This window comes from Grammomys surdaster, unplaced genomic scaffold (genome assembly GCF_004785775.1).
Source record: "Grammomys surdaster isolate TR1022 unplaced genomic scaffold, NIH_TR_1.0 130, whole genome shotgun sequence".
Lineage (NCBI taxonomy): Eukaryota > Metazoa > Chordata > Mammalia > Rodentia > Muridae > Grammomys > Grammomys surdaster.
The window spans coordinates 10,536,903-10,562,045 of NW_021604588.1; the positions used below are offsets into that span (position 1 = coordinate 10,536,903).

The window sequence follows — 25,143 nt, forward strand, 5'->3', positions numbered from 1 at the left end:
TGATCACCTCACTTTTTCCCTGGTTAAGCTGGTAGTGACAATCTCAAGGCCTGCTACAGCTTCTTCAAAGCAGAGCTGAATACTACAGTCAACCCTCCCGTCACTCTCAAGTTGCTATCTCCACCATCGCATCTACTACCACCTACCTGTAGTTGCTTCTGTGTTCTCTGGTGGACCTTAACCCCGCAAAAAGTTGTTTCAGTCATCATAGGAGATTTGGTTCACACTTGCATAAATACCAAGATAAAACAGAAGCCATCAAATCCTCTCATACATTATACATTACCCTGTATTTTATTTAGAACACCTAATACACTGCAACTAGTTGTTAAAACCCTGTTGGTCAGGGAATAATGACAAGAAGTCTGTGCATGATCAGAACAGATGGAATGTTTTCCTATCTTTTGATGAGGAACTGGTTGAATCCACAAACAGCACCCACGGGTAGAAAGGACCAACCCCATTCTATCTCTTCATTATGTAATCCTTCATCAGCTACCACGGTACAAAGAGCTGAATGGGATGCTGTGTACCACAGGTACGGAGCAGAGGGAGAAGAGAGACAACCACTTAGAGGCAAACTAGGGGATCATGTTCATAACCACCTACCAGTTTCCACTTGTGATATGCATGGGAAATGTGTCTGCAATATTGAATAGGCTCAAAACATGATGAATGAATGAGAAAGATACATCCTAATCCAATCTTCAATTAAACTCTAAGAAAAGCTGAAATAAATAGCAAACTATGGATACATAATTCCTTATTTATTCTCCTCTTACAAAAGACACTTGGACAAATAAATATAAAATGGCATATGTCATATTTAGAAATGGCCAAGGACACACCTTGGTACTCCTCACAGGGATACACTAATACAATCTTCAGAAGCATACTCCTCCTCCCCATTGCCCACCTCTTTAATTAAAAAAAAAAAGTCGATTATTTTATTTCAATTCTCCACAATTTTTAACAATGAATTATCAAAATAAGTAATCTAACACTACTCAGAGACAAATACATTTAAATGAAAATATTTAAAAATACAGGTGTGTACAAACACACACAGTTATGTTGCCCAGAAACTCCAACTAATGAATAGTACAAGATTAATTTCGTAGGTGACATATCACAACTCTCCAGAAGTGCGAATAAACACCAGAAAGCCCACAGCCTAGAGCCAGAGTAGCACATCAGCATGCAGTCAGAATCCTAGGAAGGTCACAGGGCATCGGGGCTCAGTGACGGCCTTTACAAGTCGGCCTCTTCACAGCAGAAGACGACGCTTCAGGATGGGTGCAGATTGTGTCCCTCTCATGAGACAGACACACACCATCACTGCTGAGGTCACAACTTGTGATGAGTTAAGAATCCAAGTTAAGCTCCAGAGCACGCATCCCTCTGGAGTAGGAACTTGAAAACAGTATAAATGGGAGTTGAGTGGAACCTGCCTGCAACAATCTTTTATTTTCCTTTAAGGCTACAGAAAATCTGCGCATAAGCAAGGAAATTAATTCTCATAAGAAAAATACCCCTACAGATAGCCAAGGTATCCAGTCAGGTTCCACATGGAGAGTATGCTGTACCACATTTTATTCTGAGGGCATACTTTGTGAGTCCACAGGGTTAGGATCAATTCTTTCTGGAAATATTAACTTCTCACAAACTGCTTCCTTAATTGGTAAATATTGTGATATTTCATTAGGTTCCGTGAAGAGGGAAGGTGGAACATGCTAGAAAAAACATAAAATTTTATTAGTATACTCTCAGTTATGGCTCAGACAATTTCTGAAATCTTCTAGTATAAGCATTCACAAAGCATGCTAATTTCAAACCTGGGAACATCACATCCATGTAGGAAGCATCATTAAGTGCTTCTTAATGCACGGGTATTTCCCACTATTCAATCATTCAACTGTGTTGCTGATCTTCAAGAAACTTGGTGTCATATAATTTACAGTGCTACTGGAAGTGCTGAAAGAATCTCACATATTTTGATCAAATCCCTTCCTAGTTCCTGTTACTTGAGTAACTTGAAAATCAAATCTTGTAGTTAGAGCTCAGTGCATACTCTATGACAGTTATTGAGTAACTATTCTAACCCAAGCATACTCTATATTCAGACAGAATAAGTACTATGGTTAAAAAAATACTTATTTTGTAGAAAGGTATTAAGCCACTTAATTATGAAACCAATGCCAAAGAAGGGCTTCAAATTCCAGAGGAGCAAAAAATACAGGAAAATTATGCCAGAATACACAGACCCTGGTATAGAACAACCAGTTTTTGGAAGAAAAAGGAGTGTGTAAAAACATATACATACAAATAACATCATAGAGAGTAAGTAGGATGTATCTACGTGTTTAGAGTGTACATACACAATTATGGAAGAAAAAATGACCATGATTTGAAAGATTAAGGGGATTACGGGACATGAGAGGCCTTGGAGCGAAAGAGGAAATTTATGGAACTATAGTATAATCTCAAAAAGTGAAAAAATTATTAAATAAACATTCTAGAGTGTCGAGGTGCTAAGTCAAAGGAACATCCATGGCACTGGCTACAGCAATGGGACTCAAGTCACACCTCTGTGTCTCAGTGTCTTCAGAATGAACAGTGGGAATCAGATGGATGACAGCGAAGATCTCCAACAGATCCGCCCTGCAGAGCCCAGGATGGGGGGCACACTGGCCTTGGTAGGGGTAGAAGGACAAGGGGCCTCCACAAGTATCATGGCTGCTGTGAACTAAGGCTTGTTTGTATAATAATGCACATCTTTACACCTTTAAGGAATGTCCTCCCTGTTAACATTAATGCCTCCAGGAGTCCAGGAGGTGAAGGTGTGGCTAATGTCTCAGGAAAATGGTAAGCACCAGGACTTTCGGGGCAGCCCTTCAGGCTGTAAAAGAACTCTGAAAACAAGTTCAAATACATATAATTTCTCAACTATGTAAAATGTAAGGATGCAAGATAATTTATATAAGGGGCTCCACAATTCTAAAAGAATAAAAGCAGCTGCACTGTCAACCAGCTTGTCTGAAAGACACTAAGGAAGGAGACAGATTTAGGGAGTGGTGATCGAAAGGAGATCCTACTCTGCTAAGTTTTCTGTATGCTTACAAAGGCAGACAGATTCCTGAGTTCTGAGGTCAGCCTGGGACAGAGAGAATTTAGGTCCAGGCCTCACCTCACCCAGCTAACTTATCTCTGTGTTTAACAAAGTTATCTCTGAACTCTTCTGTAATGTTTTTTTTTTTAAGTATGCTTGCTTAATCCAAGGTGGAGGGGTGCCTATTGATAGGATAATCAAAAGGGAACCTGGGGTAATGAATGAATTGATATATGTAAATTTAAAACTGGGCTTTTGATCTGCAAGATATATCCAGAGACATGTCTGCAAGAGAAAGCAGTCTCAACCTGCACAACCTGGTTGTCACTTGTACAGGGATTTGACTTCCAGTAGTTTTGCAGCCCTCAAACACCCCTTATCTCAGAACCTGTCCCCAAGCAGAGGCTGGTCCTTGACACACATTTTCTGATGCAAAATTAGATGAATGGGTAGGATTAGTGGGGATACCAGACTTAAAAATGAATTATTAAAATTCAACATCTAAACACTTAAAATTTAAGCATTTACCATTAAATTAGCAATTTTGCTCTCTCTGGATGTATATTCTCGTAACATGTAGGTCTTGTCAGCCTATATTTAAAAATAAAAAAATTACAATGTATTTACACATATATATATACATTCAAAATCCTTCCTATAAAACAGACTAAAAACAAGCAAACAAACACCCTCTTGTACAGTTTTCCCATATAAGACTGTTTTGTTTTATCTATCTATCTGTCTGTCTGTCTGTCTGTCTATCTATCTATCTATAGCCCTAGCTGTCCTGGAACTTATTCTGCAGACCAGGCTAGCCTCACACTCAGCCATTTAAGACTTTTAGGGTTAGTTCAGTTAAAAGTTAAAAGAAGTGCATTTGTGAGGCATGGTGGTAAATGCCTTTAATCCCAGCACACTAGGAAGGCAGAGGCAGGCAGATTTCTGTGAGTTCTAGGCCAGCCTGGTCTGCACAGTAAGTTCTAAGACAGCCAGAAACAGACAAACAAACAAACAATGGATGGACAAGAAAGAAAGAAAGAAAGAGAGAGAGAGAGAGAGAGAGAGAGAGAGAGAGAGAGAGAGAAAGAGGGGGGGGGGAGGGGGGGAGGGAGGGAGGGAGGGAGGAAGGAAGGAAGGAAGGAAGGAAGGAAGGGAGGGAAAGAAAGAAAGAAAGAATCAGGAAAGGAAGAAAGACAGACAGAAAAATGCAATTTATTACAATTTGCTTTTTGGATAAACATAAGTTTAAAAAACTACAAAATTGTATTTCTTTAATATTTCAGTCTTTTATATCAATATGAAATAAGAACAAAAATTAATGTTCACCATAAAGAGTCAATAACTTACAAGTATAAATAAGAAAAAAAAGGTTATCAATCATAACTAGTTCTGATAACACCGCTTTACCCATTTCAAAACCTGTACATCAAACCTTAAATAAGTTCACATTATACTTTAAAAATTCAGCACTAAGCTAATTACCTTTCCCAATGGGTATCTTTTTCTGCTACTACTGTATGTATATAAACAGACCAATCAAATGTATTAAGTTCCTTCATGTTATATAAACAATACTGCTGTGAATGTTCAAGTAGACACAACTCTGAGCAACGACATGATAAATATTTATAAATTCCAGTATAATAGAAATGGCTTTAATCCCAGCAGAGGAAGGTGGTTCTCTGAGACCAGCCTGATCCACAGAATGAGTTCTAGACTAGCCAGGGCTACGTGACAAAGAGGAAAGGGGGAGGAGAGGAGAGGGGATGGGGAGGATAATCACAGTCATTGTGCTGTTTCAAGGGGAAAACAAATGTTTAAATAAAGGACTGGGGGAGGAGGGTGGCAAACTAACCCAATTCTGCCTCTTTCTGGGTACCTTAAGTGAGCTGTGTAACCTTTCCTGACTCAGTTATCACAGTATGAACTATTATGACCATAATTAATAGTTTTGGTATCTCCTCTAATTCTTCATCCTATGTGATCCCAATTTTGAACCTAAGTATTCAGAAAAGCCAGTGTTCTCTAAAGCTACTGGAAAAATTCTTACAACACAATTTAAACTTGTCCCCTCTTTAACACTTAAGACAAAATCTGCATGTTATCAGTTACTTTAAACATAAGACAGAGTTTTCCACCCTTAGAATAACCACAAAATAATCTTGTAATATAAACTCCAGGAGGCAGTTTAAGTGAAATTTCTTTTTTGTGTTGTTTTTTTTTTTGTTTGTTTGTTTTTAGAGACAAGGTTTCTCTGTGTAGCCTTGTCTGTCCTAGAACTAGCTCTGTAAACCAGGCTGGCCTCAGTCATCCACCTGCTTCTGCCTCCCAAGTGCTGGGGTTAAAGGCATATGCTACCACCATTTGGTCTTGAAGAGGGAGGGATTTAACGTTGGGACTTATATAGAAGCTAAGGGACAGTTTTCCTTAAACACAAGTTAAATGTATACAATTTGTTTTGGTCAAAGCATTCATACCCAGGACATGTTTTTTATAAAACATTTTTTTGATTATCAGAACTTTAAAAAAACAAAAAGAGACACAGTGTTTGACAACAATGTGTAGTCAGTAAACTTGAAAACTCAAATTTATGGGTTAATAGATGATTACAAAACAAGAAACATCACTTAGTCTCAACTTCCTAAGTGACACTGAGACAAGAGCACAGGCTCAGCATCAATGAGCGCGTCCGTTATGTGAGCAGCAGCAGTACCTCGTGGTAGAGCCGTGTGTCGTTCATTCTGATGAGCACCCCATCAATTCTCAAGAAAAACCGCAAGAGCAGAAAAAAGCTGGAAGGCATTACTCTCTGGGAAGAAATGAACAGTGCATTGAAATGTTAACGACAATTACATACGTCATTTCTTTACTATAAGAAAAGAAAAGAGAAACATTGAAAAAAATCTGAATTCACAATGATTCTCCCTGGTCTATGGAAATACCCATCTAAGATGCTTTTAACACATCAGACCTATTCAATACCACAGCTCAGCAATGCAGGGATGCAGGGTGTCAGGCATTTCCAGTGGCACAGCTGACCAGCTATATATAGAGTTCACTTGAGTATTGTTAGTATCATAGCACACATTGATGAGAAAGAAAAGATAAGAATCCAAAATCTAAATATTATGGCTTGTATATACTTAGCCCAGGGAGTGGCACCATTACGTGTGGCCCCGTTGGAATAGGTGTGTCACTGTGGGTGTGGGCTTTAATACCCTTGTCCTAGCTCCCTGGAAGTCAGTATTCTGCTAGCAGCCTTCAGATGAAGATGTAGAACTCTTAGCTCCTCCTGTACCATGCCTGCCTGGATGTTGCCATGTTCCTACCTTGATGATAATGGACTCAACCTCTGAACTTACAAGTCAGCCCCAGTTAAATGTTGTCTTTTATAAGACTTGCCTTGGTCATGGTATCTGTTCACAGCAAGAAAACCCTAACACCAAAGTATAGTGAAAAATGAATGCTTATCACTTTGATATGACCATAAAGCCAAAATAACCATAAATTGAAGCATTCCATGTCAGAGACCAACTAGACTTGAGGTTCTCCACCCTAGTTCCAACTGGCCTCAAAGCCTTTAGCAGGTTATTTAATACGGTTTTAGTTTCCTAAGATAAAGGGAAAGCTGGTTTCTAGGAAAGCAGATAACAGACATCTGGATCCCTGGGCTCAGCTTAGTGTATTTGGCCAAGTTCTAGACCAGTGAGAGATACAGTCTCAAAAACAAAAGGTGGTTGGTACTTAGGAACAACATTCAAGGTTGTCCTCTGGAATATTTAAATATATGCAGGCTCACACATGTGATGTGTACTCACAACCAAAAACACAAAATGAAACAGATACTTCTTTGGGCTGAGGAACCGGCTCAAGCAGTGAAGCACTCTGTGCAAACATTAGGGCTTAAGTTTGCTCCTTAGCACCCAGGTAAAAGCCAGGCATGGCAACATGTGTGCCTAAAATCTTAACCCAAGGAGGCAGTGACAAGATCAGCAAAATCCAGGTTCAGTGAGAGACCCTTTCTCAAAAAAATCAAGTAGAAATGCAATAGAAGATACATAATATTGACCTCTGGCCTCTGAACACTCATCACACACACTCATCACACACACACACACACACACACACACAATATATATATATATACACACACACACACACACACACACACACACACACACACACATGACTCAAAACATACTCAAGTATTATGAATACAATGTTCCTTTTAAAGATACTGATACCATGCATCAATACTAGCAAAATTAAAGAACCACTTCCTTCTTTGTTGCAACTTATGTTCACTCACTTTACATAAAATAAGATCATACAGTGTTCCAGTTCAGTGCAACCAATTAGGCTCTCTGCATGCTGGGCTATCAAATATCTCCTCTGGCATTTGCATAGGTGAAAATAAATATATTAAAAATTACATGACAATCTTATAAATACAAATCTCACCCAAAAGCAAGGAGGGCTCTTCTTTAGAGCTTACTCGCCATTTTGAAGCACTGCACGGCCATGGTGCGCACACCTCGTGCTGGGTAGCTGTCAGGTTACAGTTTAGCTGCCACAGTCCTAACTACTCGGTATGCAGACCTAAGTAGCTAACTGCTCCCTCATCTTCAGGACACTCAAGTTATCCAATCACATATTAAAAATATAGCATAATAGTCTACGTCTGTCATCTCAAATTTTCTTTTATAATTAGGATATTATCCTAAATAACTAGAAAAAAGTGAGTTATGATATCTGTGTTTCACTTAAAAGCTGTAATGTCTATGAATTAGTAACAGCTCATCTTAAAATACTCGGTTTCAAAAAAACAAAACAATGAGCATAAGGTTGAATAATGAGCTCAGAACGAACAAGTGACTGACTGACTACCCAGCCTGCCACGTCATCTGTAAAGAAAGGACATGAAATGGTCTGGGATAGCCTGTCTCTCTGTACAGGACATTTCTAACAAAAACTATATCTGCACAGACATCAAATTCTTTGTCCCACGGAGATAAAGGGATGTTCCTATTCAATATACTTGGATCTAGGAAAGCACTGGAACACAAGGTGGACTACACTCACTCCTGACTACTCACCACTCACGGAAACAGTCATCACAGAGGCACCAGTACTCAGAATTTAGAAAAAAAAAAGCTTGAGCTGGAGAGACGGCTCAGCAGTTAAAGAGCACTGACTGCTCTTCCAGGGGTCCTGAGTCCAATTCCCAGCAACCACATGGCAGCTCACAACCATCTGTAATGGGATCTGATGCCCTCTTCTGGTGTGTCTGAAGACAGCAACAGTGAACTCACATAAATTAAATAAATAAATCTTAAAAAAAAAAGAAAAAAATGCTTTTTTTTTCAAAGTTGAAAACTAAGTAACATTTAGAATGAAAGATTTATAGATATTTCACTAGACAAGTTATATAAGCTGTATAGAATACAGTAAACTATTATGGCCATAAAACTCTAACGTAAACAGCATTGCTACAATAAGCACTTGCCAACCATGTACAAGGTTCTGAGTCTGATCTAAGGAGACACCCTTCCCACATATCCATGCACACATGTGCTGATAAGAAAAGTAATTTAGAAAACAAAAAACTCTGAATATTTAATAAGCTATATGTAATGATACTCATAAAATTATTAAAACTCAATACCCAAGTAGGCAAATCCCAAACTGCCCACCTTTCACTGTGCACACAGCCCTCAATCTTCCTCCATAAGGAACTGCTCTACATGAGAATTTTGATTTTCTTACAAAAGCAAAGCTTCTCTAGATCTAGAACTTGAAATTTAAGGTGGGGGAGAAATTTAGTAAGTAAAAATATTTAGAAAATAAAATGTTATATTATCATATAAATAGTTTCTGTTATTTCAGTAGCATTTTTAGAATGTTTTATAATTACCTTAGAAACCATGAAATAAGCCAGGCTTGGTGGCACACACCTTTAATCTCAGCACCTAAGAGGCAAAGGCAAGTGGATCTCTGAGAGTTTGAGGCTAGCCTGTCTCATAAAAACAAAAACATAAACCAAAAAAAAACCAAACTAACAAAAGGAAACCAAGGAGTAAACACAGTGAGCACATAATCCAGAAAGTCCACAGCAAAAATCCTCAGTGGCTTTCCAGGCAAAGCTAAAAGAGCAAGTTAAGAATACAACATTACTACTATTCCAAATAATTCCAAGATCTTTTAAAAAGTAAAGCAATATAAAAAGGTAAAAAAACCTTAGATGTGACTAAGAAGAAAACACTAATTGAACCTTCTTAGTCAAACTCCTGGCAATTGGGAGGATGTAAGACAGTCTTTCCAAAGCCTTATTAAACTAAAAGTAAGTTGTGCTAAGGGTTTTATTTGAAAGCAATCAGGAAAGTGTGTTTTAAATCAGAGAAAACTCTAAGGCAGCAGTTTTCAACCTGTCGGTCACGACCCTTCGGAGAGATGGGGGTTGAACAACCCATTCATAGGGCCACACATCAGATATCCTGTATATCAGCTATTTACATTATGATTCATAACAGTAGCAGAATCAGTTATGAAGTCGCAGTGAAGTAACTTCATGGTTGAGGGGCACCACAACATGAGGAACTGTAGAAAAGGTTTGGTTGCTGCAGCAGCAGCATCAAGAAGGTTGGGAAGCAGTGCTTTAAGGGAAAGGGTCAGGCTTTCAGAGGAAGGCGCCTAGTAAAGGTTATGATTGCCAACGAGAGTCAACAATATAGCCTGAATTAATTACCAATGAATGACCCAGGCCCGCTATCACTAGATCAGAACACTTGACAATATGTAGCTGACGTTTATGCATCTAAAACTCGGCTCAGGGACCACTTCCAAGACCAGCTGCACCCATTCTCACAGATTTTTTATCTACTTTGCTCATAAAGTACAACACAGCAAGTGTACTATGTTTAAAAAAACAAAAATGAACAAACCTTCCCACCCCCCCTGGAGGAGCTGAGGACCTGTGGTAGTGATAGCCACTGAGGGAGTGAGCAGCACTCGGGTCTGGTCTGGAGATGAAGCTGCTGCTAGGTTGCTTGGTTAAAACCCGTGAACAGCCACATGCCCAGGTCATATCGGCAGCACTATCTGACCTCAGTAGTTTATTAATAATAAAAAAAGCACATAATGTTGGAGAGATGGAAGAGGGCATTAGGAGGCTTAGAGGGAGATAGTGGTGGATGGATATGACCAATATATGTGTAGAAATGTATGTAACTTTCAAAGACTACAAAGCATTCTTTCTTTTTGTTTCGAGACAGGGTTTCTCTGTGTAGCCCTGGCCTCTGCCTCCCAAGTGCTGGGATTAAAGGTGTGCGACACCACCACCTGGCCAAAACATTCTTTTTAAATGGAAATGTTCCTTGCTTTGAAATGTTAAGACAAATTTCTAACGTGCTTAGAACACACCTGAACCCACTGAACAGAAGCTGACATACCCAAACCCCATCACTCTGTCCTACTACCGCTATCAAAGTATGTCTGCCTTCCTGTCAAAGGCTAATTCTAGAGGATTCTGAGGAAGCACAAAGTTGAACTGTATGACTGACTCTGGGTAAATTAAATAGTATCTCTTGTCCTCCATTTCTCCACTTCCAAAGTTGGAGTAAGAAAGCAAAACATTCTCCTTAGTTAACTGATAAAGCAGGCAAGTGCATAGCATGAGGTCTGTCTCCCACATAGCTAAGTTTTAAGGTCTGCCTCATCTACTCCTCATCCTCAAAAATCCATTCCCGTTTTCCGTTTCCTCTCTCTATAAGCCACAGGCTCCTCTGAGCACCTATACAGCACACTAAAGTCTTTCCCACAGTTACACGCATGGTCATCTCTCTTATTTTCTCCTCTGAATCCTTTTCAAGTATGGTCTAGAACAACACTTGTCTATCTCTCCATCTTTCATGTACTCTCAGCATTTACCCATCTTTTACATACTCTAACTGTTCCTGACAAAGAGAGTAAGAGAGTAGCACGAGCCTAACTGCTAAGAGCAAAGGTTTATCCCTCTGCAAAGCATGCTGCTCACTTCCTGCTCTCCTCTCTGAGACAGTCCAGCTCCTCAACTCTCCACGCTCTGCTCCCAGACTTCCTGCTTACATACCTCCAGTCACAACCTGTAGCATTTATATTTAGAACAGATCTGCTGCAGTGCTAGGAAGAAACCAGTCTAGAAAAAGCCCTAGTCTACTAAAAAATCCATCTAGGCACTCTTAAAAATGGAATCCTATTGCATAGATGGCTCTAGTTCAGAGCACTGGCTGTTCTTCCAGAGACCCGGGTTCAATTCCCAACACCCACATGGTGGCTCACAACCAACCATCTCTAACTCCAGTTTCAGGGGATGCAACGTCCTCTTCTGACCTCCAAAGGCACCAGGCACTCATGTGGTGCATGAAAACAAAACATTCACAAACATAAAATAAATCTAGAAATAAATACATAAGGTATCCATCCAACATGCTACCTGAAGATTCTACAAATATCATTTTTAATTAAAAACATGAGAATTAAATCACAGTTTTCATTCAGTCAAATTAAATACTAAGCAAATAGCCTACAAAGTAGCTGGGCAGGTATATTTTTAAAAAGATTAAATATCATTGGTTTTGATAAATTTCATAACAACTATTCACAAAGTTGTGCTATAGACTTAAACTTTACAAGGCATCATGCTAGCCACTGGTAAAATGGAGGATGAGTGAATTTGAATACTCACAATTTTCACACTCAGGCTGGAAACGCCATGATCATGCAATTCATCTTCAAACAGGAGAACTTCTTCAAAAAATTTAATTTGTTCTCTAGCTTTCAGTTTTTCTGTATCTATATGATCTGTTGTAGGTACAACCTGAAACACACAATTGTAAATGAAGACTTTCAGGGTAAAGAGCCAGAGCCGCGGGCAGCGTCATCACCTCTGCACAGCATCGGCACACACTTCTAAACCTGGATCTAAGTGTAGACACTGAAGATTAGACTGAAAGTCTGAAAAACACTTCAGTCCTGATATTCTGACTTGGTATCAAAACAGAGTCTAAATATACCATCTCAGAATAAAACTAAGCATTCTGTTCTGAAGGTGAAAAAATTATCAACTGAAAATCCACATAAGTTAAAACAGCTTCCATAAAGGTAGTGTAGTCTCGTGCTATTTAAAAGTACTTGAATATACTCATCTGGAACTATAAATACTTCTTTCCATTCAAATTACATGTATCTCAGGAGCTGGGAAATAAAGTGCCTGCAGCAAAAGTGTAACAACCTGTTTAATCCCCAGAACCCACATAAAAAAGCCAGGGGTGGTGGTTCACACATGTAAGCCCCATACTGGTGAGACTGGTTACACAACCATGTTAATATAATTAACCCTTCTCAACTATATATACTTAGGAATTGTTAAGCTGATAAATTTTAGATATTAAGTCAGAGTCCATGAGCAACTATTCTAATGTGCTTAAAAAAACCTTAAAAACATATGAACACCAAGCATATTTTATTTAAAAGATTCAATGCAGCTAAAAGAAATGACCTTTCATGGCTACTGTCCTACAGAATCATTTATTTAAACAAGAAGAAAACAGTCGTATATAGATACATCACTATGGGACAGGCACAGTATTAGGAATTTAATTTACTTCATTAATCATATTCTCACACCATCATCTTAGGGCCAGCAATAAACACAAAGTTGGACATGAATCTAGTCAGGTTAAGGTTACCACAACTTTGTGAGTGGCTTTTTCTTATGCCATACCACAGCCCAAAAAGTAAAAGTTAAACAACCAAAGAAGGAGACAACAATAAAATACACACCCACATACACACAACCTACTTCTGGAACTAAAAAGCAAGGCTCAGAAAGCAAGGGACAGACTCTCTGTTCTAATGCTACATGTGCCAACACTTTGACTCTCTAGAACGTATACCTCCTATACATACAGAGCTTTTGAAGGGTGTTTTAGAGGTTTATGTGTAGGCATGTTTCGCCTGCATGTATGTAAATACATTATGTGTGTGTGGTGTCCTTGGAGGCCAGAAGAAAACAAGTAACACTAGGAACTGGATGGTGGTAAGCCGCCATGTACATGCTGGAAGCCAAACCTGGTCCCCTGAGAGAACAAGTGCTTCTAACCACTGAGCTATTTCTCCAGCCACTGAAGAATGTTATGAGGACAATGTCAGAATTTAAAATCTCAACTGGTAGTATATGTACAAATTTTAAAAATAACAACAAAGGCTGGGTGATGGTGATGGTGGTAATGAACACTTTTAATCCCAGCACACAGGAGGCAGAGGCAGTGGATCTTTGTGAATTTGAGACCAGTCTGGGCTACAGAGTGAGATCCAGGAGAGCCAGGGCTACACAGAGAAACTGTGTCTTGAATAAACAAAACAAACAAACAAAAATGTGCTGGAGAGATGGCTCAGTGGTTAAGAGCACTGGCTGCTCTTCCAGAGGTTCTGAGTTCAATTCCCAGCAACCACATGGTGGCTCACAACCATCAATAATGTGATGTGATGCCTTCTTCTGGCTTGCAAGTGTAATTCAGATAGAGCACTCACATACATAAAATAAATTACTAACTCTTAAAAAATAATAAACAACAAAAAACCCTCATAAATTCCTATGGAAATCATCTACATATAACAAATATTCAAAACCATAAATTAAGGGCAGTGTGTTATCCCAAATCATCTAAAAATAAGGATACCAGTACCTACCCTGCAGGGTTATTTTGAGCACTAAAGAACAAAATTCTAATTTTTTTACCTGGAAAACTTTCCGTTTAAAAAAAGATATATTATTTTTTAGATTTATTTATTTCATATGTATGAGTGTTTGCACATACATGAGTGGCCTACATGTATGTACGTTCACCATATGCATTCCTGGTGCCTACACATGTCAGAAGAGAACATTAGATCCCTTGGAACTAGAATTAGATGGTTGTGAGCCACCATCTGTGAGACAAGAACCTGGGTCCTCTACAAGAGCAGTAAGGACTCTTACCTGTTGAGCCACCTCTCCTGTCTCAGTCATTCCATTTAAAGCAAAAACAAAGAAAGACATTTAAAAACCTCCACATGTATCAATTTTAGATAACAAAGCATCTTCTTTCATTCCTGGTATTTCAATAAACACAGTGACTTGGTATTTGAGAGCATTTGTTGAGGTCTTTGTTGTGCAACAGATAGTGCAGCAAATACTATACACATGGGATCTGGTATTGTCCATTTATCAAAATAGCTTGCAAGATCAAACTATGGCTAGATGACTCAAAGGACAAAGCCTAAAAATGAATCTCCCCAAAACCTACACACAGCCAGACCCAATAGTGTGTGTCTGTAACACTGGTGCTCCTAGGGGTAGAGTCAAGAGAATCCCCAGAAGCTAGACACAGAGCCTAGTATGCACATCAGCAAAAACCAGAAACCTCATCTCAAGAAAGATAGAAGAACCTACACACACACAAACACGCCCGCGCCCGCGCACGCACGCTGGCTCGAGGAAGGGAGGAAGGGAGGGAAAGGTCAAGCACAAATTGCTTTGCCAACCTGGTAAGTGATGCTGATATGAAACAAAGTTTCTATTCGGACAAAGCCTGAGCACATCACTAGAGTGGGTGATCACACTGACAGTTTTTAGCAACACCTGAGAAGAATTACTTTATAGGTTCCTGTTACTGATGCTACTTACAGCTAATGTGGCTTTTCCTAGGTGAGCCCATTAAAGTAATCACCATCACTATTGCATGAGGTTTTTAAAAAATCTATTTTCCTCATTCTTGCCAACAAAACATCAATGACCTACACTTGCTGCAATGTTCTTCTCTCAGAAGAGACTATAATCTCCAGTTCTTTAGAGAATAAAAAAATCGCCTCACCTCTCACTGGAGGATACCAATGGCTTTTAGAATTATCAATGACACACAGCAAAGCTTCATCGTATGTCTGATGAAATGAATAAATGAATAAATGAGTGAACATGTATTTTCTCAAAAATTGTGTTTCGGTCCTGGAAGCACACAGACAAGTTTGGAGAGGGAGAAACTAAGAAGGATTGGTTTCTATTTGCTGAGACTAAACACTGTGCATAGGCAAGGATTTCTTACACGACCTCACATGTCCAGTTAACTTGAGCTGCCAATAACTTTTATTTAAAAAAATTTCATCTGCTGGGCGGTGGTAGTCCATGCTTTTAGTCCTAGCACTCAGGAGGCAGAGACAGGTGGAGCCTGGTCTCTGAGCAAGTTCCAGGACAGCCAGGATTTCACAGAGAAACCCTGTCTTGGGGAAAAAAATTTTTTTAATCTAGGTGTAATGTGTGTGTGTGTGTAGGTTCTATGTGCCACAGCTTGTGTGTGGAGGTCAGAGGACAATTTGGAAGTACTGGTTCTCTATTGACACCAAGCAAAGGTCATTGGCAGCATGTAGCACGTGCCTTTACTCACTGAGCTATCTCACTAGCCCTAAATAACTTTTAAGGAAAATAGTTTAGACTAGAACAATCTTGTTCCTTATGTCTGACAGACACAACCTAAGCCACGTTTGTTTCACCTCAGTCTTACTGAAGACCTTAAATTGCAGCTGCCGTGGAGCAGATATTAAACAGATGCAACTCAACACTAACAAACGCTTTAACATGTTAGAATTAGAATCTGCTTGTGAACTAGTCATATAGAAACTCCGCTGTGGGTAGGCATTATTATTGACTTACTCAATTTGTCAGCAATAGTAACTAGTTTTGATTATATAACTCACCTAAAGAGGCAGGTATGGTGGCACATGCTTTTGATTTCAGTACCAGGGAGACAGAAGCAGGCAAATCTCTATGAGTTCAAGGCCAGCCTGGTCTAAATAGAGTAGGCCATCCAAGGCTACATGAGACCCTGTCTCAAAAACTAAAATACAAAAGACAGGAAGAAGAATGAAAAAAGTAACTCATCTAAAGTCACACCAAATTTAAAATCAGTGACGTTTCGATCTAAGTCACCTAGTAACGCATTGCCAAGGGCAGATGCTTCTTGGCTGTTCACTGTTAACACCAAGGCAGAGTAAGCACTTACCAACCTTACTTTAAAGAATACTGTTTGAAAAATTAATTAATTAAATTAAAAAATAAAGAAAGAATATTGTTCCTAGGCAGGAATGTGCATGCCTATAGTTTCAGACACTGAGGAGGCCAAGGCAAGAGGAGCACCTGGGCCCAAAAGTTCAACACCAGCCCCGTAAGACTCAACCCCAAAAGGAGAAAAAAGGAAACTGACTATATCTTATAATAGTCTTTTTCACTAATTAATTAATATTTATAATAATAATGATGATAATAAACAAAAGCCCCTCACATTGGGCTCTAAAGCCTGCCACAAACAAAAAGCAGGATGAAATGAGTTGGGAAAATAAGAACCACAACTAAGATATAGTGCTAGGATTGCCAAAGAAAGTCAATGATTCATAAAAACAAAGGTTCAGATTTACCTTTAACTTAAGAGATTCTCCAAGCAACGTTCCTTTATAATCTGTTGTATAGGTCCAGTCATATGGTTTAATAACTTCTTTGGAGTGTTCACCCTCCGTCCTCAAATACCAAAACAAAAAGGATGATGAAATTTAGAGAAAAAAAATATGTATATCAGTGTTCATATGCAACCAAATTACACGTTTTATATGTAAAATAAAATATTCTACTAACACACATATAATATAAAACATCCTACTAAAGGCATATACTGTCATTCACTAGCATAAACCTTTTTTACTGTTTTCTGAACATTTATTGTTATTTAACTTGTCATGTGCTGATATACTCTTTCTACGTCGTCCTACATTTCCTGAGACATGATTCAAGGCTTACATTTCGTTCTGCCCTTCAAAGCACACAGGATATATACAATAGGCACAAAATAAATATTGCTAATTTAATTAGCAAAACCAACCAACCAAACATTTTTCTTAGTTTTAATACCCCTCAAATATTCAATAAAAATTACAAGAAACATTTTTCTTTAAAAACAGAAACCTTAAAGTACAATGTATTTACTGGACTAAAGGACACCTACAAAGCTCAGCTCAAGTGTATTTTAACCTAATGAATATTTCAAGCAGTAGTAAAATTAACCTTTGTTTTACGACTCGGAAAAATGAGTTTTAGAATAATACAGTTGTAAGTATAATTGTAATAAAGCATACATATCCTTGCTGAATCCCGTTTGATGTGGAGCCTGTAACTGGCCAGATTCTCACCTGCTTTCCTGCCACTCTTCAGCACAAGCTACTTTGAGCATGCCCTGGTAGTTGTTCACACATCTCAGTGCATCCGTAGCATTGAACTCTATTCCAAAGCCAGAGCCATGCTGGATCCTGAGAACGTTGTCTCCAAACATCATTTCAGGGAGGGATGGCATGTGCAGTTCATCAGCTAACCTACACAGAAGCAAAGGTCAGGAGGTTCCTTTATGTTCGCCAGTCACTTCTGTTTCCTTTTTCCAGAGGAGTTGAAAAGTCCATGACAATAATGAATCTAAAAGACGCTTTCATCACCTACTTGTTCATCATCAAATCTTTGCAGAACTAAACTCAGCAAGACAGAGAGTGGTGAGTGACACATGGGGAAAAACCAAAGTGAGGAACTGGATACTGATCACTGTTTTAAGATAATTAAGACCAATTCCAATTTCACTGCTTGTAAAATCTGATCCTCAAAACCATTCTGTGTGCTAAGAAAAGTCCACAGAGTTCAAGAGTATGTAACTACTAGTGTAACACTAGCCCTTTATCCAACATGCTAGACCATGCCTTTCAACATGGGCAGCTTCACTTATCTACAAAAAGCCAGAGTCGCAAATCAGTAACACACCAGTGTGTTTTGATATTGTGAATGGTGTTGTTATTGTTGTTTTGATACTTGAAAAGTTGTCTAGAAAAAGTGAGATTGTTGTTGTTTATATTGGGACTTCTGGTTAAAAATAAGAAAAAAGCCAGTCTAACAACACAAGGCCTGCTTTGTCACACAGTCACTAAGTTATAAGATGCCAACCTCAAAGTAGGGGATGACCTGTTCAGTTCACTGGTCCTTTTGAAAACTGGATTTGACAACTACGAACTACAACTAACATGGAACAGTAAGTGTAAGGATAGTGGCACATATATCTTGGTGGTAACCAATAGCTCTCTAATTGGCCTTAAGACCCACTCTACAAAAGAAAATCATGCCTGGTATTAGAAACCTCACCAAGTGCCTAAAATTAGTGAAGTTATGAATCTTAGAGAACCTACAACTAAGCCAGTGTAACATATATAATATGCACACAGGCATGCACACTACGAACAACAATCACAATAATTAAAGAAAAAGAGACCCTGAATCTGATAGAGCAAGCAGAGGGTTACATGGGAGGGATAGCCAAGGGAAGAGAGAAAATGATGCAATTAATGTCAACAATAAAAGATATGCTTGCTTGCTTTCCTTCTTTCTTTCTTTCTTTCTTTCTTTCTTTCTTTCTTTCATTCTTTCTTTCAGCCGGTTTACAGTCCCAGTTAAAAAGACTTCTCATTCTGTTTTTGGTACCTGAGTTTGCACTGAGGGCCAGGCACATAGCCTATCACCTAGCAGCAACCCTATTTTGTGTAAGGTTAGGGGCAGTTACTTATTCACTTTGGAAACCAAGCTGTAAACACATGCTGGCATGCTTTACGAGCCTGGTTACAACCTGAACTTCAAATTCAGGGATGAAAGTTCAACAACTTAACCACAGAAGGCAGTTATTCATGGGCTGGCTAGAAACCCTGGAAACTTGATCCAATAGGCTTATTCTGGGTTGAACTGACCAGTTATTATGGTGATTCTCTCCTCTCTGAAATCTAAGTGGCTACAAGAAGCACAGTTCAAGAGACATGGCATGAAACCAAAGTCACAGGGCAGAGAGGAAACATGAAGCTGCTGAGTAACAGGGATAGAGGGGCATGAAGCTGTCCGAGTTAGAGTAGACGTGTGTGTGCGTGCATTCCACTGTTTTAGAGCTGATCTCATATTATCCTAAATAAGACACCTAAAATGTCTCCTGCCCAACTACCCTGCTTTATTTTTGTTTTGAAGAGGGGGGTCTTTTGTTTGATTTGCTGTTATTTTTTTCAGACAGGGTTTCTCTGTGTTGCCGTCCTGAACTCCTCCACTCCACTAGATCCAAGCTGGCCTCGAACTCAGAGATCCACTTGCCTCTGCTTCCCAAGTGTTGAGATTAAAGGCCTGCAACACCATGCCCAGCTACCTTGCTTTGTTTTTTATCACTTACCAATAGCTGGCATTAGAAAATATACAGTAAATGTGTATATGTAAGAAACATTTATATTCTTACTACTTCAAAAGACAACAGGTCTCACTTAGGTATGGTGGTGTACACCTTTAGTTCTAGCACAGGAGAGGCAGAGGTAGATCTGTTAATGAAGCCAGCCTGCTCTCCATAGCAAGTTCTAGACCAATCAGACCTACATAGTGAGACCTTTTCTCAAAACAAGAACAAAAAGCAAGCAACAACAAAAATATTATGAATCCGGACATGGTGGTGTACACCTTTAATCCCAGCACTCAAGAGGCAGAGAGACAGGAATATCTCTGTGACAGCCTGGTCTACACAGTGAGTTCTGGGTCAACCAGGACTACACAGTGAGATCTTTTTTTTCGATTTATTTATTTATTTATTTTATTTATGAGTACACTGTAGCTGTCTTCAGACACCAGAAGAGGGCATCCAATCTCATTATGGATGGTTGTGAGCCACCATGTGGTTGCTGGGATTTGAACTCAGGACCTCTGGAAGAGCAGTCAGTGCTCTTAACCGCTGAGCCATCTCTCTAGCCCCCCACACAGTGAGATCTTGTCTAAACATAAAAAAAACAAACAAAACCTGCAGGAATCTATATCTCATGATCTGAAAGTATAACTAACACATAGGTCCCAAGCAAGTACATTTTCCAGACACCTTATAAACCAAATCTTACTGATTTTAGAAACTTTAAAAATGTTCTATAATCTCCTTTGTGTTGTTTAAAAAAAAAAAAAGGAACATGAAACTATTTATTGAGCACTATTTGTACACCAGATTTTACAATGATGTATGCAATGTACAACTGGGTAACATTTTGCTCATTATGTAATTAATTTTCCTGGCTCCTGTTGAACCTGTAATACAAAAAAGATTGCATACATATAAGAAATGAGATAAAGAAAGAATATACAAATCAGTTGTTTAAATTACAAATTCTAGGGCTAGAGAGATGGCTCACAACCAAAAATATAAATTACCAAAGCTGTTCAAGCCACCAGGTACTAAGTTTTCTACTCTCTGACAGGCTTCCCTGAGTCAATACCTTCTAACCGTGAGATTAGGATTTCAGGAGCCAAACCTTAACTATTCGCTTACTATTCTATGAACTATAAACTTCTTGTCACTCTTAACCTAGAAACGTTTTTGTTTTATGAAGATAGGGATCAGCCGGGTGGCGGTGGTGGCGGTGCACATTTTTAGTCCCAGCACTCAGGAGGCAGATCTCTGTAAATTTGAGGCCAGCATGGCTTATAAAGCAAGTTCCAGGACAGCTAGGGCTACACCAAAAAATCAAAAACGGAATAATGAGGAAATGAGGGAAGGAGGGAGGGAGGGGGAGCAGGCAGGAGGCTATCTGGCTGGCCTTACAGTTCATAAAAGGTTCTTAAGTGTATATTTAACTAAGTGTCTGGGTTGCTAATTAAAATACACTAGGATTTGTCCAGTGTCTTCATCTGAGTGGGGAGATTGTTGGTAAAGATAAATGTGTTCCTTTTGGGGACTCTGCAGATAAACTGTCACATTTACATAAGTACAGATATATAGATAAGACTCTGATAGGGGGCTGGGCGGTGGTGGCGCACGCCTTTAATCCCAGCACTTGGGAGGCAGAGGCAGGCAGATTTCTGAGTTCGAGGCCAGCCTGGTTTACAGAGTGAAAACCAGGACAACCACAAAAAAAAAACAAGACTCTGATAGGGCTGCTTTAAAATTATCTAATGTAAATGGTTGACTTTTCTGTATCCTTAAGCAGAAAACATAAATCATTTTGCCATTTCTTGGCAGTGATCTTCCCATGTAAGAACATATGGGCTGTGTCATGTAAACTAAGTGTGCAGAGCTTCAGTTCCTCCAGAATGAAGTTCCTCAGTTATCCATACACGTCTCAACTGGTTTCTAATCTACTACAGGCTAGAAGAACAAACAAATACAGCTAATACTGTATAATAATAAAAAATGATAATACCAATTCGACTGCTAGGGCAAAGGGCAAACAATTAACTTCTTTCTAATGCTTATGCGGCTATAATCATAAAGTGCAACACTTTAAATCTGCTCGGAGTAAGATTCTAAGGGATGCTAACTGAAGACCAGGGCTCTGTGTAAGTGCTCTAGGACAGCACTCAAGGCTTTCTTTTCCTTTCTCCTTGTTAAAACTTCTAGACTCTTGAACAACTAAATAGTTACAATTACCAGGTAGGGTAAAATGATACCAAAGAGACTATATTCTTGCAAGGAGTGATGGCAAATGCCTTTAATCTCAGTTCTGTGAGTTCATGGCCAGCCTGGTCTACACATTGAAACTCTGTCTCAAAAAAAGAAAAAATATATTCTTACAAGAAAATAGAAGGGGACTAGGTAGGAACAAGGAGATCACCAGGAATCAGAGGGGACAAGACCTCTGAAAGGGGTGTGTGTGTGTGTGTGTGTATGTGAATGTGATTGAAATACGTATGTATACATAGGAAAATGTCATCATGAAACATACTATATAACAATATATGCTAATAAAACTTTTAAAGGTTGTAGTTTTACATAAGGTCAAGAAAAGATCTACGCACAATTATAGTCTTTCCAATAGCTTTAAATTTATTTCCTATTAGACATACCAAAATGGTCTTTGTGCGTATATTAAAATCAATAATTTTTAAAAAATCCTGTATGATCAAATAAAATAAGTTAGGTTTAAGAGGGAAGAAATACAGGTCTTGATAGGAAACGTCTCTCTCATTTCTGGGTCGTCAAAGGCCCCTAACAGTTTAAAACTAAAAGAGTTAAAATACGGCCTAGGAGACGACTTAATGCACTCCTTCCCATGTTCTGCTAACTGTGCTTTCACATGATTGTATCAAAAATAGCACTGAAGAAAAGATAATGAAGCCTGTTGCTTATAAGGAAGAAAACCAACTCTTCTTCTTAGAAGTTGAAAACCAAATTTCAACTTCTAAGAAATTTCAAAGAAGGTGATGAGAAGAGCAACCCCATCAAAGGAGGAGGGTGGAAACCAGCACTTGCTGATAGTCTCCCTAGGAAGACTCACCTTCTACCCTGGGGCCACAACACTGGCTAATGGACTCTCTAGGACACCTACATTCCTCCCTGGGGCTACAATCAAGCAAAACATTCAAAGAATTTAATCGCATTCATACTTTCTGACTCAAATTATAAACTGTAAGATATCTATGCAAAATAACCCCAAATACAGAGAGGTTGATTATACATACTAATACTTACAACTTCTGTTCTAATAGTGAAAAGGGTTGTATGTTTTTGGTTTTTCTCCCTGTAGCCCTGGCTCTCCTCCAACTCACAGATCATCTGCCTGCCTCTACCTCCGAGTGCTGGGATTAAAAGTGTGAGCCACCACTGCCCAGCTGCTCATTTTCAGACAAGGACAAAGTAAATAAATGGGTAAACAGCCAGGCAAGATGACACAAGCCCTTAATCTCACCACTCAGGGAGGTGGAGGCAGCCAGGTCAAGTTCAAATTCAAGGGTAGTTTACCTACACATAGTGAGTTCCAGGGCACCAGGACTATGTAGACAGACTCTGTCTCAATTACCAATAAATAAGCCAGGTATGGTGGCTCATACCTTTAGTCCCAGCACTCAGGAGGCAGAGGCAGGCAGATCTCTGTGGGTTGATGGCAGCCTGATCTACAGAGTTCTAGGACAGCCAGGGCTATGTAGAGATCTTGTCTCAAACAAACAAACAAAAAATAAATGGTTATATAAATTTGTAACCATATGATGAAATATTATAAAACCATTAAATTATTTATCAAAAAAATGGGAAAATATTTAAGATGTATATTAAGACCAAAACTGGGGACATACTCTGTTTTATCTGTTGGTAACTGAGGTTTCTAAGCTGCATATTTTTAAGAGGATTAAGAACAGTGAAATGGCACATTTTCACCATAAATTTAGGTAAAATTTATTCTTAACCTTTAAGGGATGGAAAATATTAAGTAACTAAAAGATTAGGTACAATGAAAGATTGATATCCAAAAGATGAGTCTGTAAAATACAGGTTTTAACTACTTTCCTGAATCAGATCAAATATGAAATAATAAAGGTAGCCCAGTGGGTTTTACCAATTTATCTGGAAAAATTCAGTAGTCATGCACAATACTCCAGTTACATAAGTAAAAGAATCACTGTTATTAAGGTAGGTTGCTTCCCATGCTCTGTCTCTCAGTTCTATCATTGGTAATATCTATTTGTTAAAGGCAAAGCATAACATTAGAAATGAGGTGTTTGGGCCTTGTTTAAGATTCAGGGGATCCAGCCCCCTCTTCCAGCCCCCCTCAACCAGGCCCACATGTAATGTGGCAAAACACTCATACACATATGATAAAAATAATTCTATTAAAAACATATGCTGAACTTATAACATTTGAAACAACTTATGTTTTAAAAAGGATTCTTTTACATATGTAAATTTTTTAAAAAAGGTCCTGTAGAGCCTCCCTTTTTCTTTCTATACATCAATTGGCCAACAAATTTAAGCACTTAATCTAAGTTTCTATCATCTCTTTCCTGCTTACTGGCTTCCTTTCCAGTATTCCAGCTCTTCCATTCATCTTCTACAAGACCTCCAAGAAATCTTTCAGTCACGACCATAACACATGTAGATACTGAGTAAAACTATACCTGGTAGCTATTATAAAAAATTTAAACTTCTTAGCAAGAAAGAGAACTGTCCAATGATTCGAGAGGCAACACTCTGCCAGGATGCGCCATCCCCCACCCCCACCCAAACAAACTTTGTCAAGATACAGTTTAGGCATCCCCAAACACCTAAGAGCTTACTCTGAGTGCTGGCTTTACACGGCCACCCAGTCTCCAGACTCGATCAAGATTCTGCCCAGATGCATTCACCCTCACACGCACACACCTACATATACATCCTCATCCTAAACAGTTACACAATAACATAGGACTTGTATTTTTCGTCTTCCCTATCTCAAGTGCTTATCACAGCACCTGATTTGCTAAAAGGAAAAAAGAAAAAAACTGAAATCGCTCCGAATATATATCTTCATCCTAAACAGTCACACAGTAATGTAACGGTCTCACGAACTATGAAGTCTGTCGTACTCAATGGTCCATGTTCTGAACCTCAAGAGCCCACCACAGAACCAGACAAACTAAAAGCTAAACACAAATACCATTTCTGTCATTGCCCGGAAGGAAACGGGTCATCCGCGCCCAGAAAGGTGGCGCAGGCTTAGGTAGGAAAAAAGGAGCGGCGAGGGGTGAAGTCCACCAAAACAGCCGCGCTCAGTTCAACCCTGCGAAGCGACAGTTCCAGCAAGCAGAGGTCGCGAGCAGGGGACAGGACCATTTACTCAAGTTGTCAATCAACGGTCGGTCAGCGGGACCGAGCCTGCGGCCCCAAGAAACGCGTGAAGCTGCACGGAGCCCGTCCCACCCCCAGCCCGACCACGGATCCGACCCGGCCCGACCCGGCCCGGTCTGGCCCAGCCCCGCCCCACAGCCTCACTTTTCCACATCCGCAGACTTCATGATGTGGGTCTTGGACGCCGTCAGCTTCCATGGCCCGAAGGAGAAGTCCTGGTGGCTGCTCTGAAAGCCGTGGATCATCATGGCAGAAGCGGAGCCGCAGGGCTACTCGGAGCAAGCGCCTGCGGCAGCGGTCACAGTATGACCCTCCCTGCAGCGCGGATCCTGGGCGCGT

General features: G+C 39.4%; 1 protein-coding gene across 1 annotated transcript; it reads right to left on the reverse strand.

Moving 5' to 3' along the window:
* Window positions 1-750: 750 nt before the first annotated feature.
* On the reverse strand, window positions 751-25,143 carry Tiprl (TOR signaling pathway regulator). The gene is made up of 7 exons (XM_028761275.1): window positions 24,949-25,143; window positions 17,360-17,539; window positions 16,595-16,694; window positions 11,832-11,963; window positions 5,823-5,918; window positions 3,638-3,700; window positions 751-1,733 (listed from the first exon to the last, which is right to left on the reverse strand). Exons 1-7 carry the CDS (start codon window positions 25,050-25,052, stop codon window positions 1,593-1,595), a joined length of 816 nt encoding a protein of 271 aa, XP_028617108.1. The 5' UTR covers window positions 25,053-25,143; the 3' UTR covers window positions 751-1,592.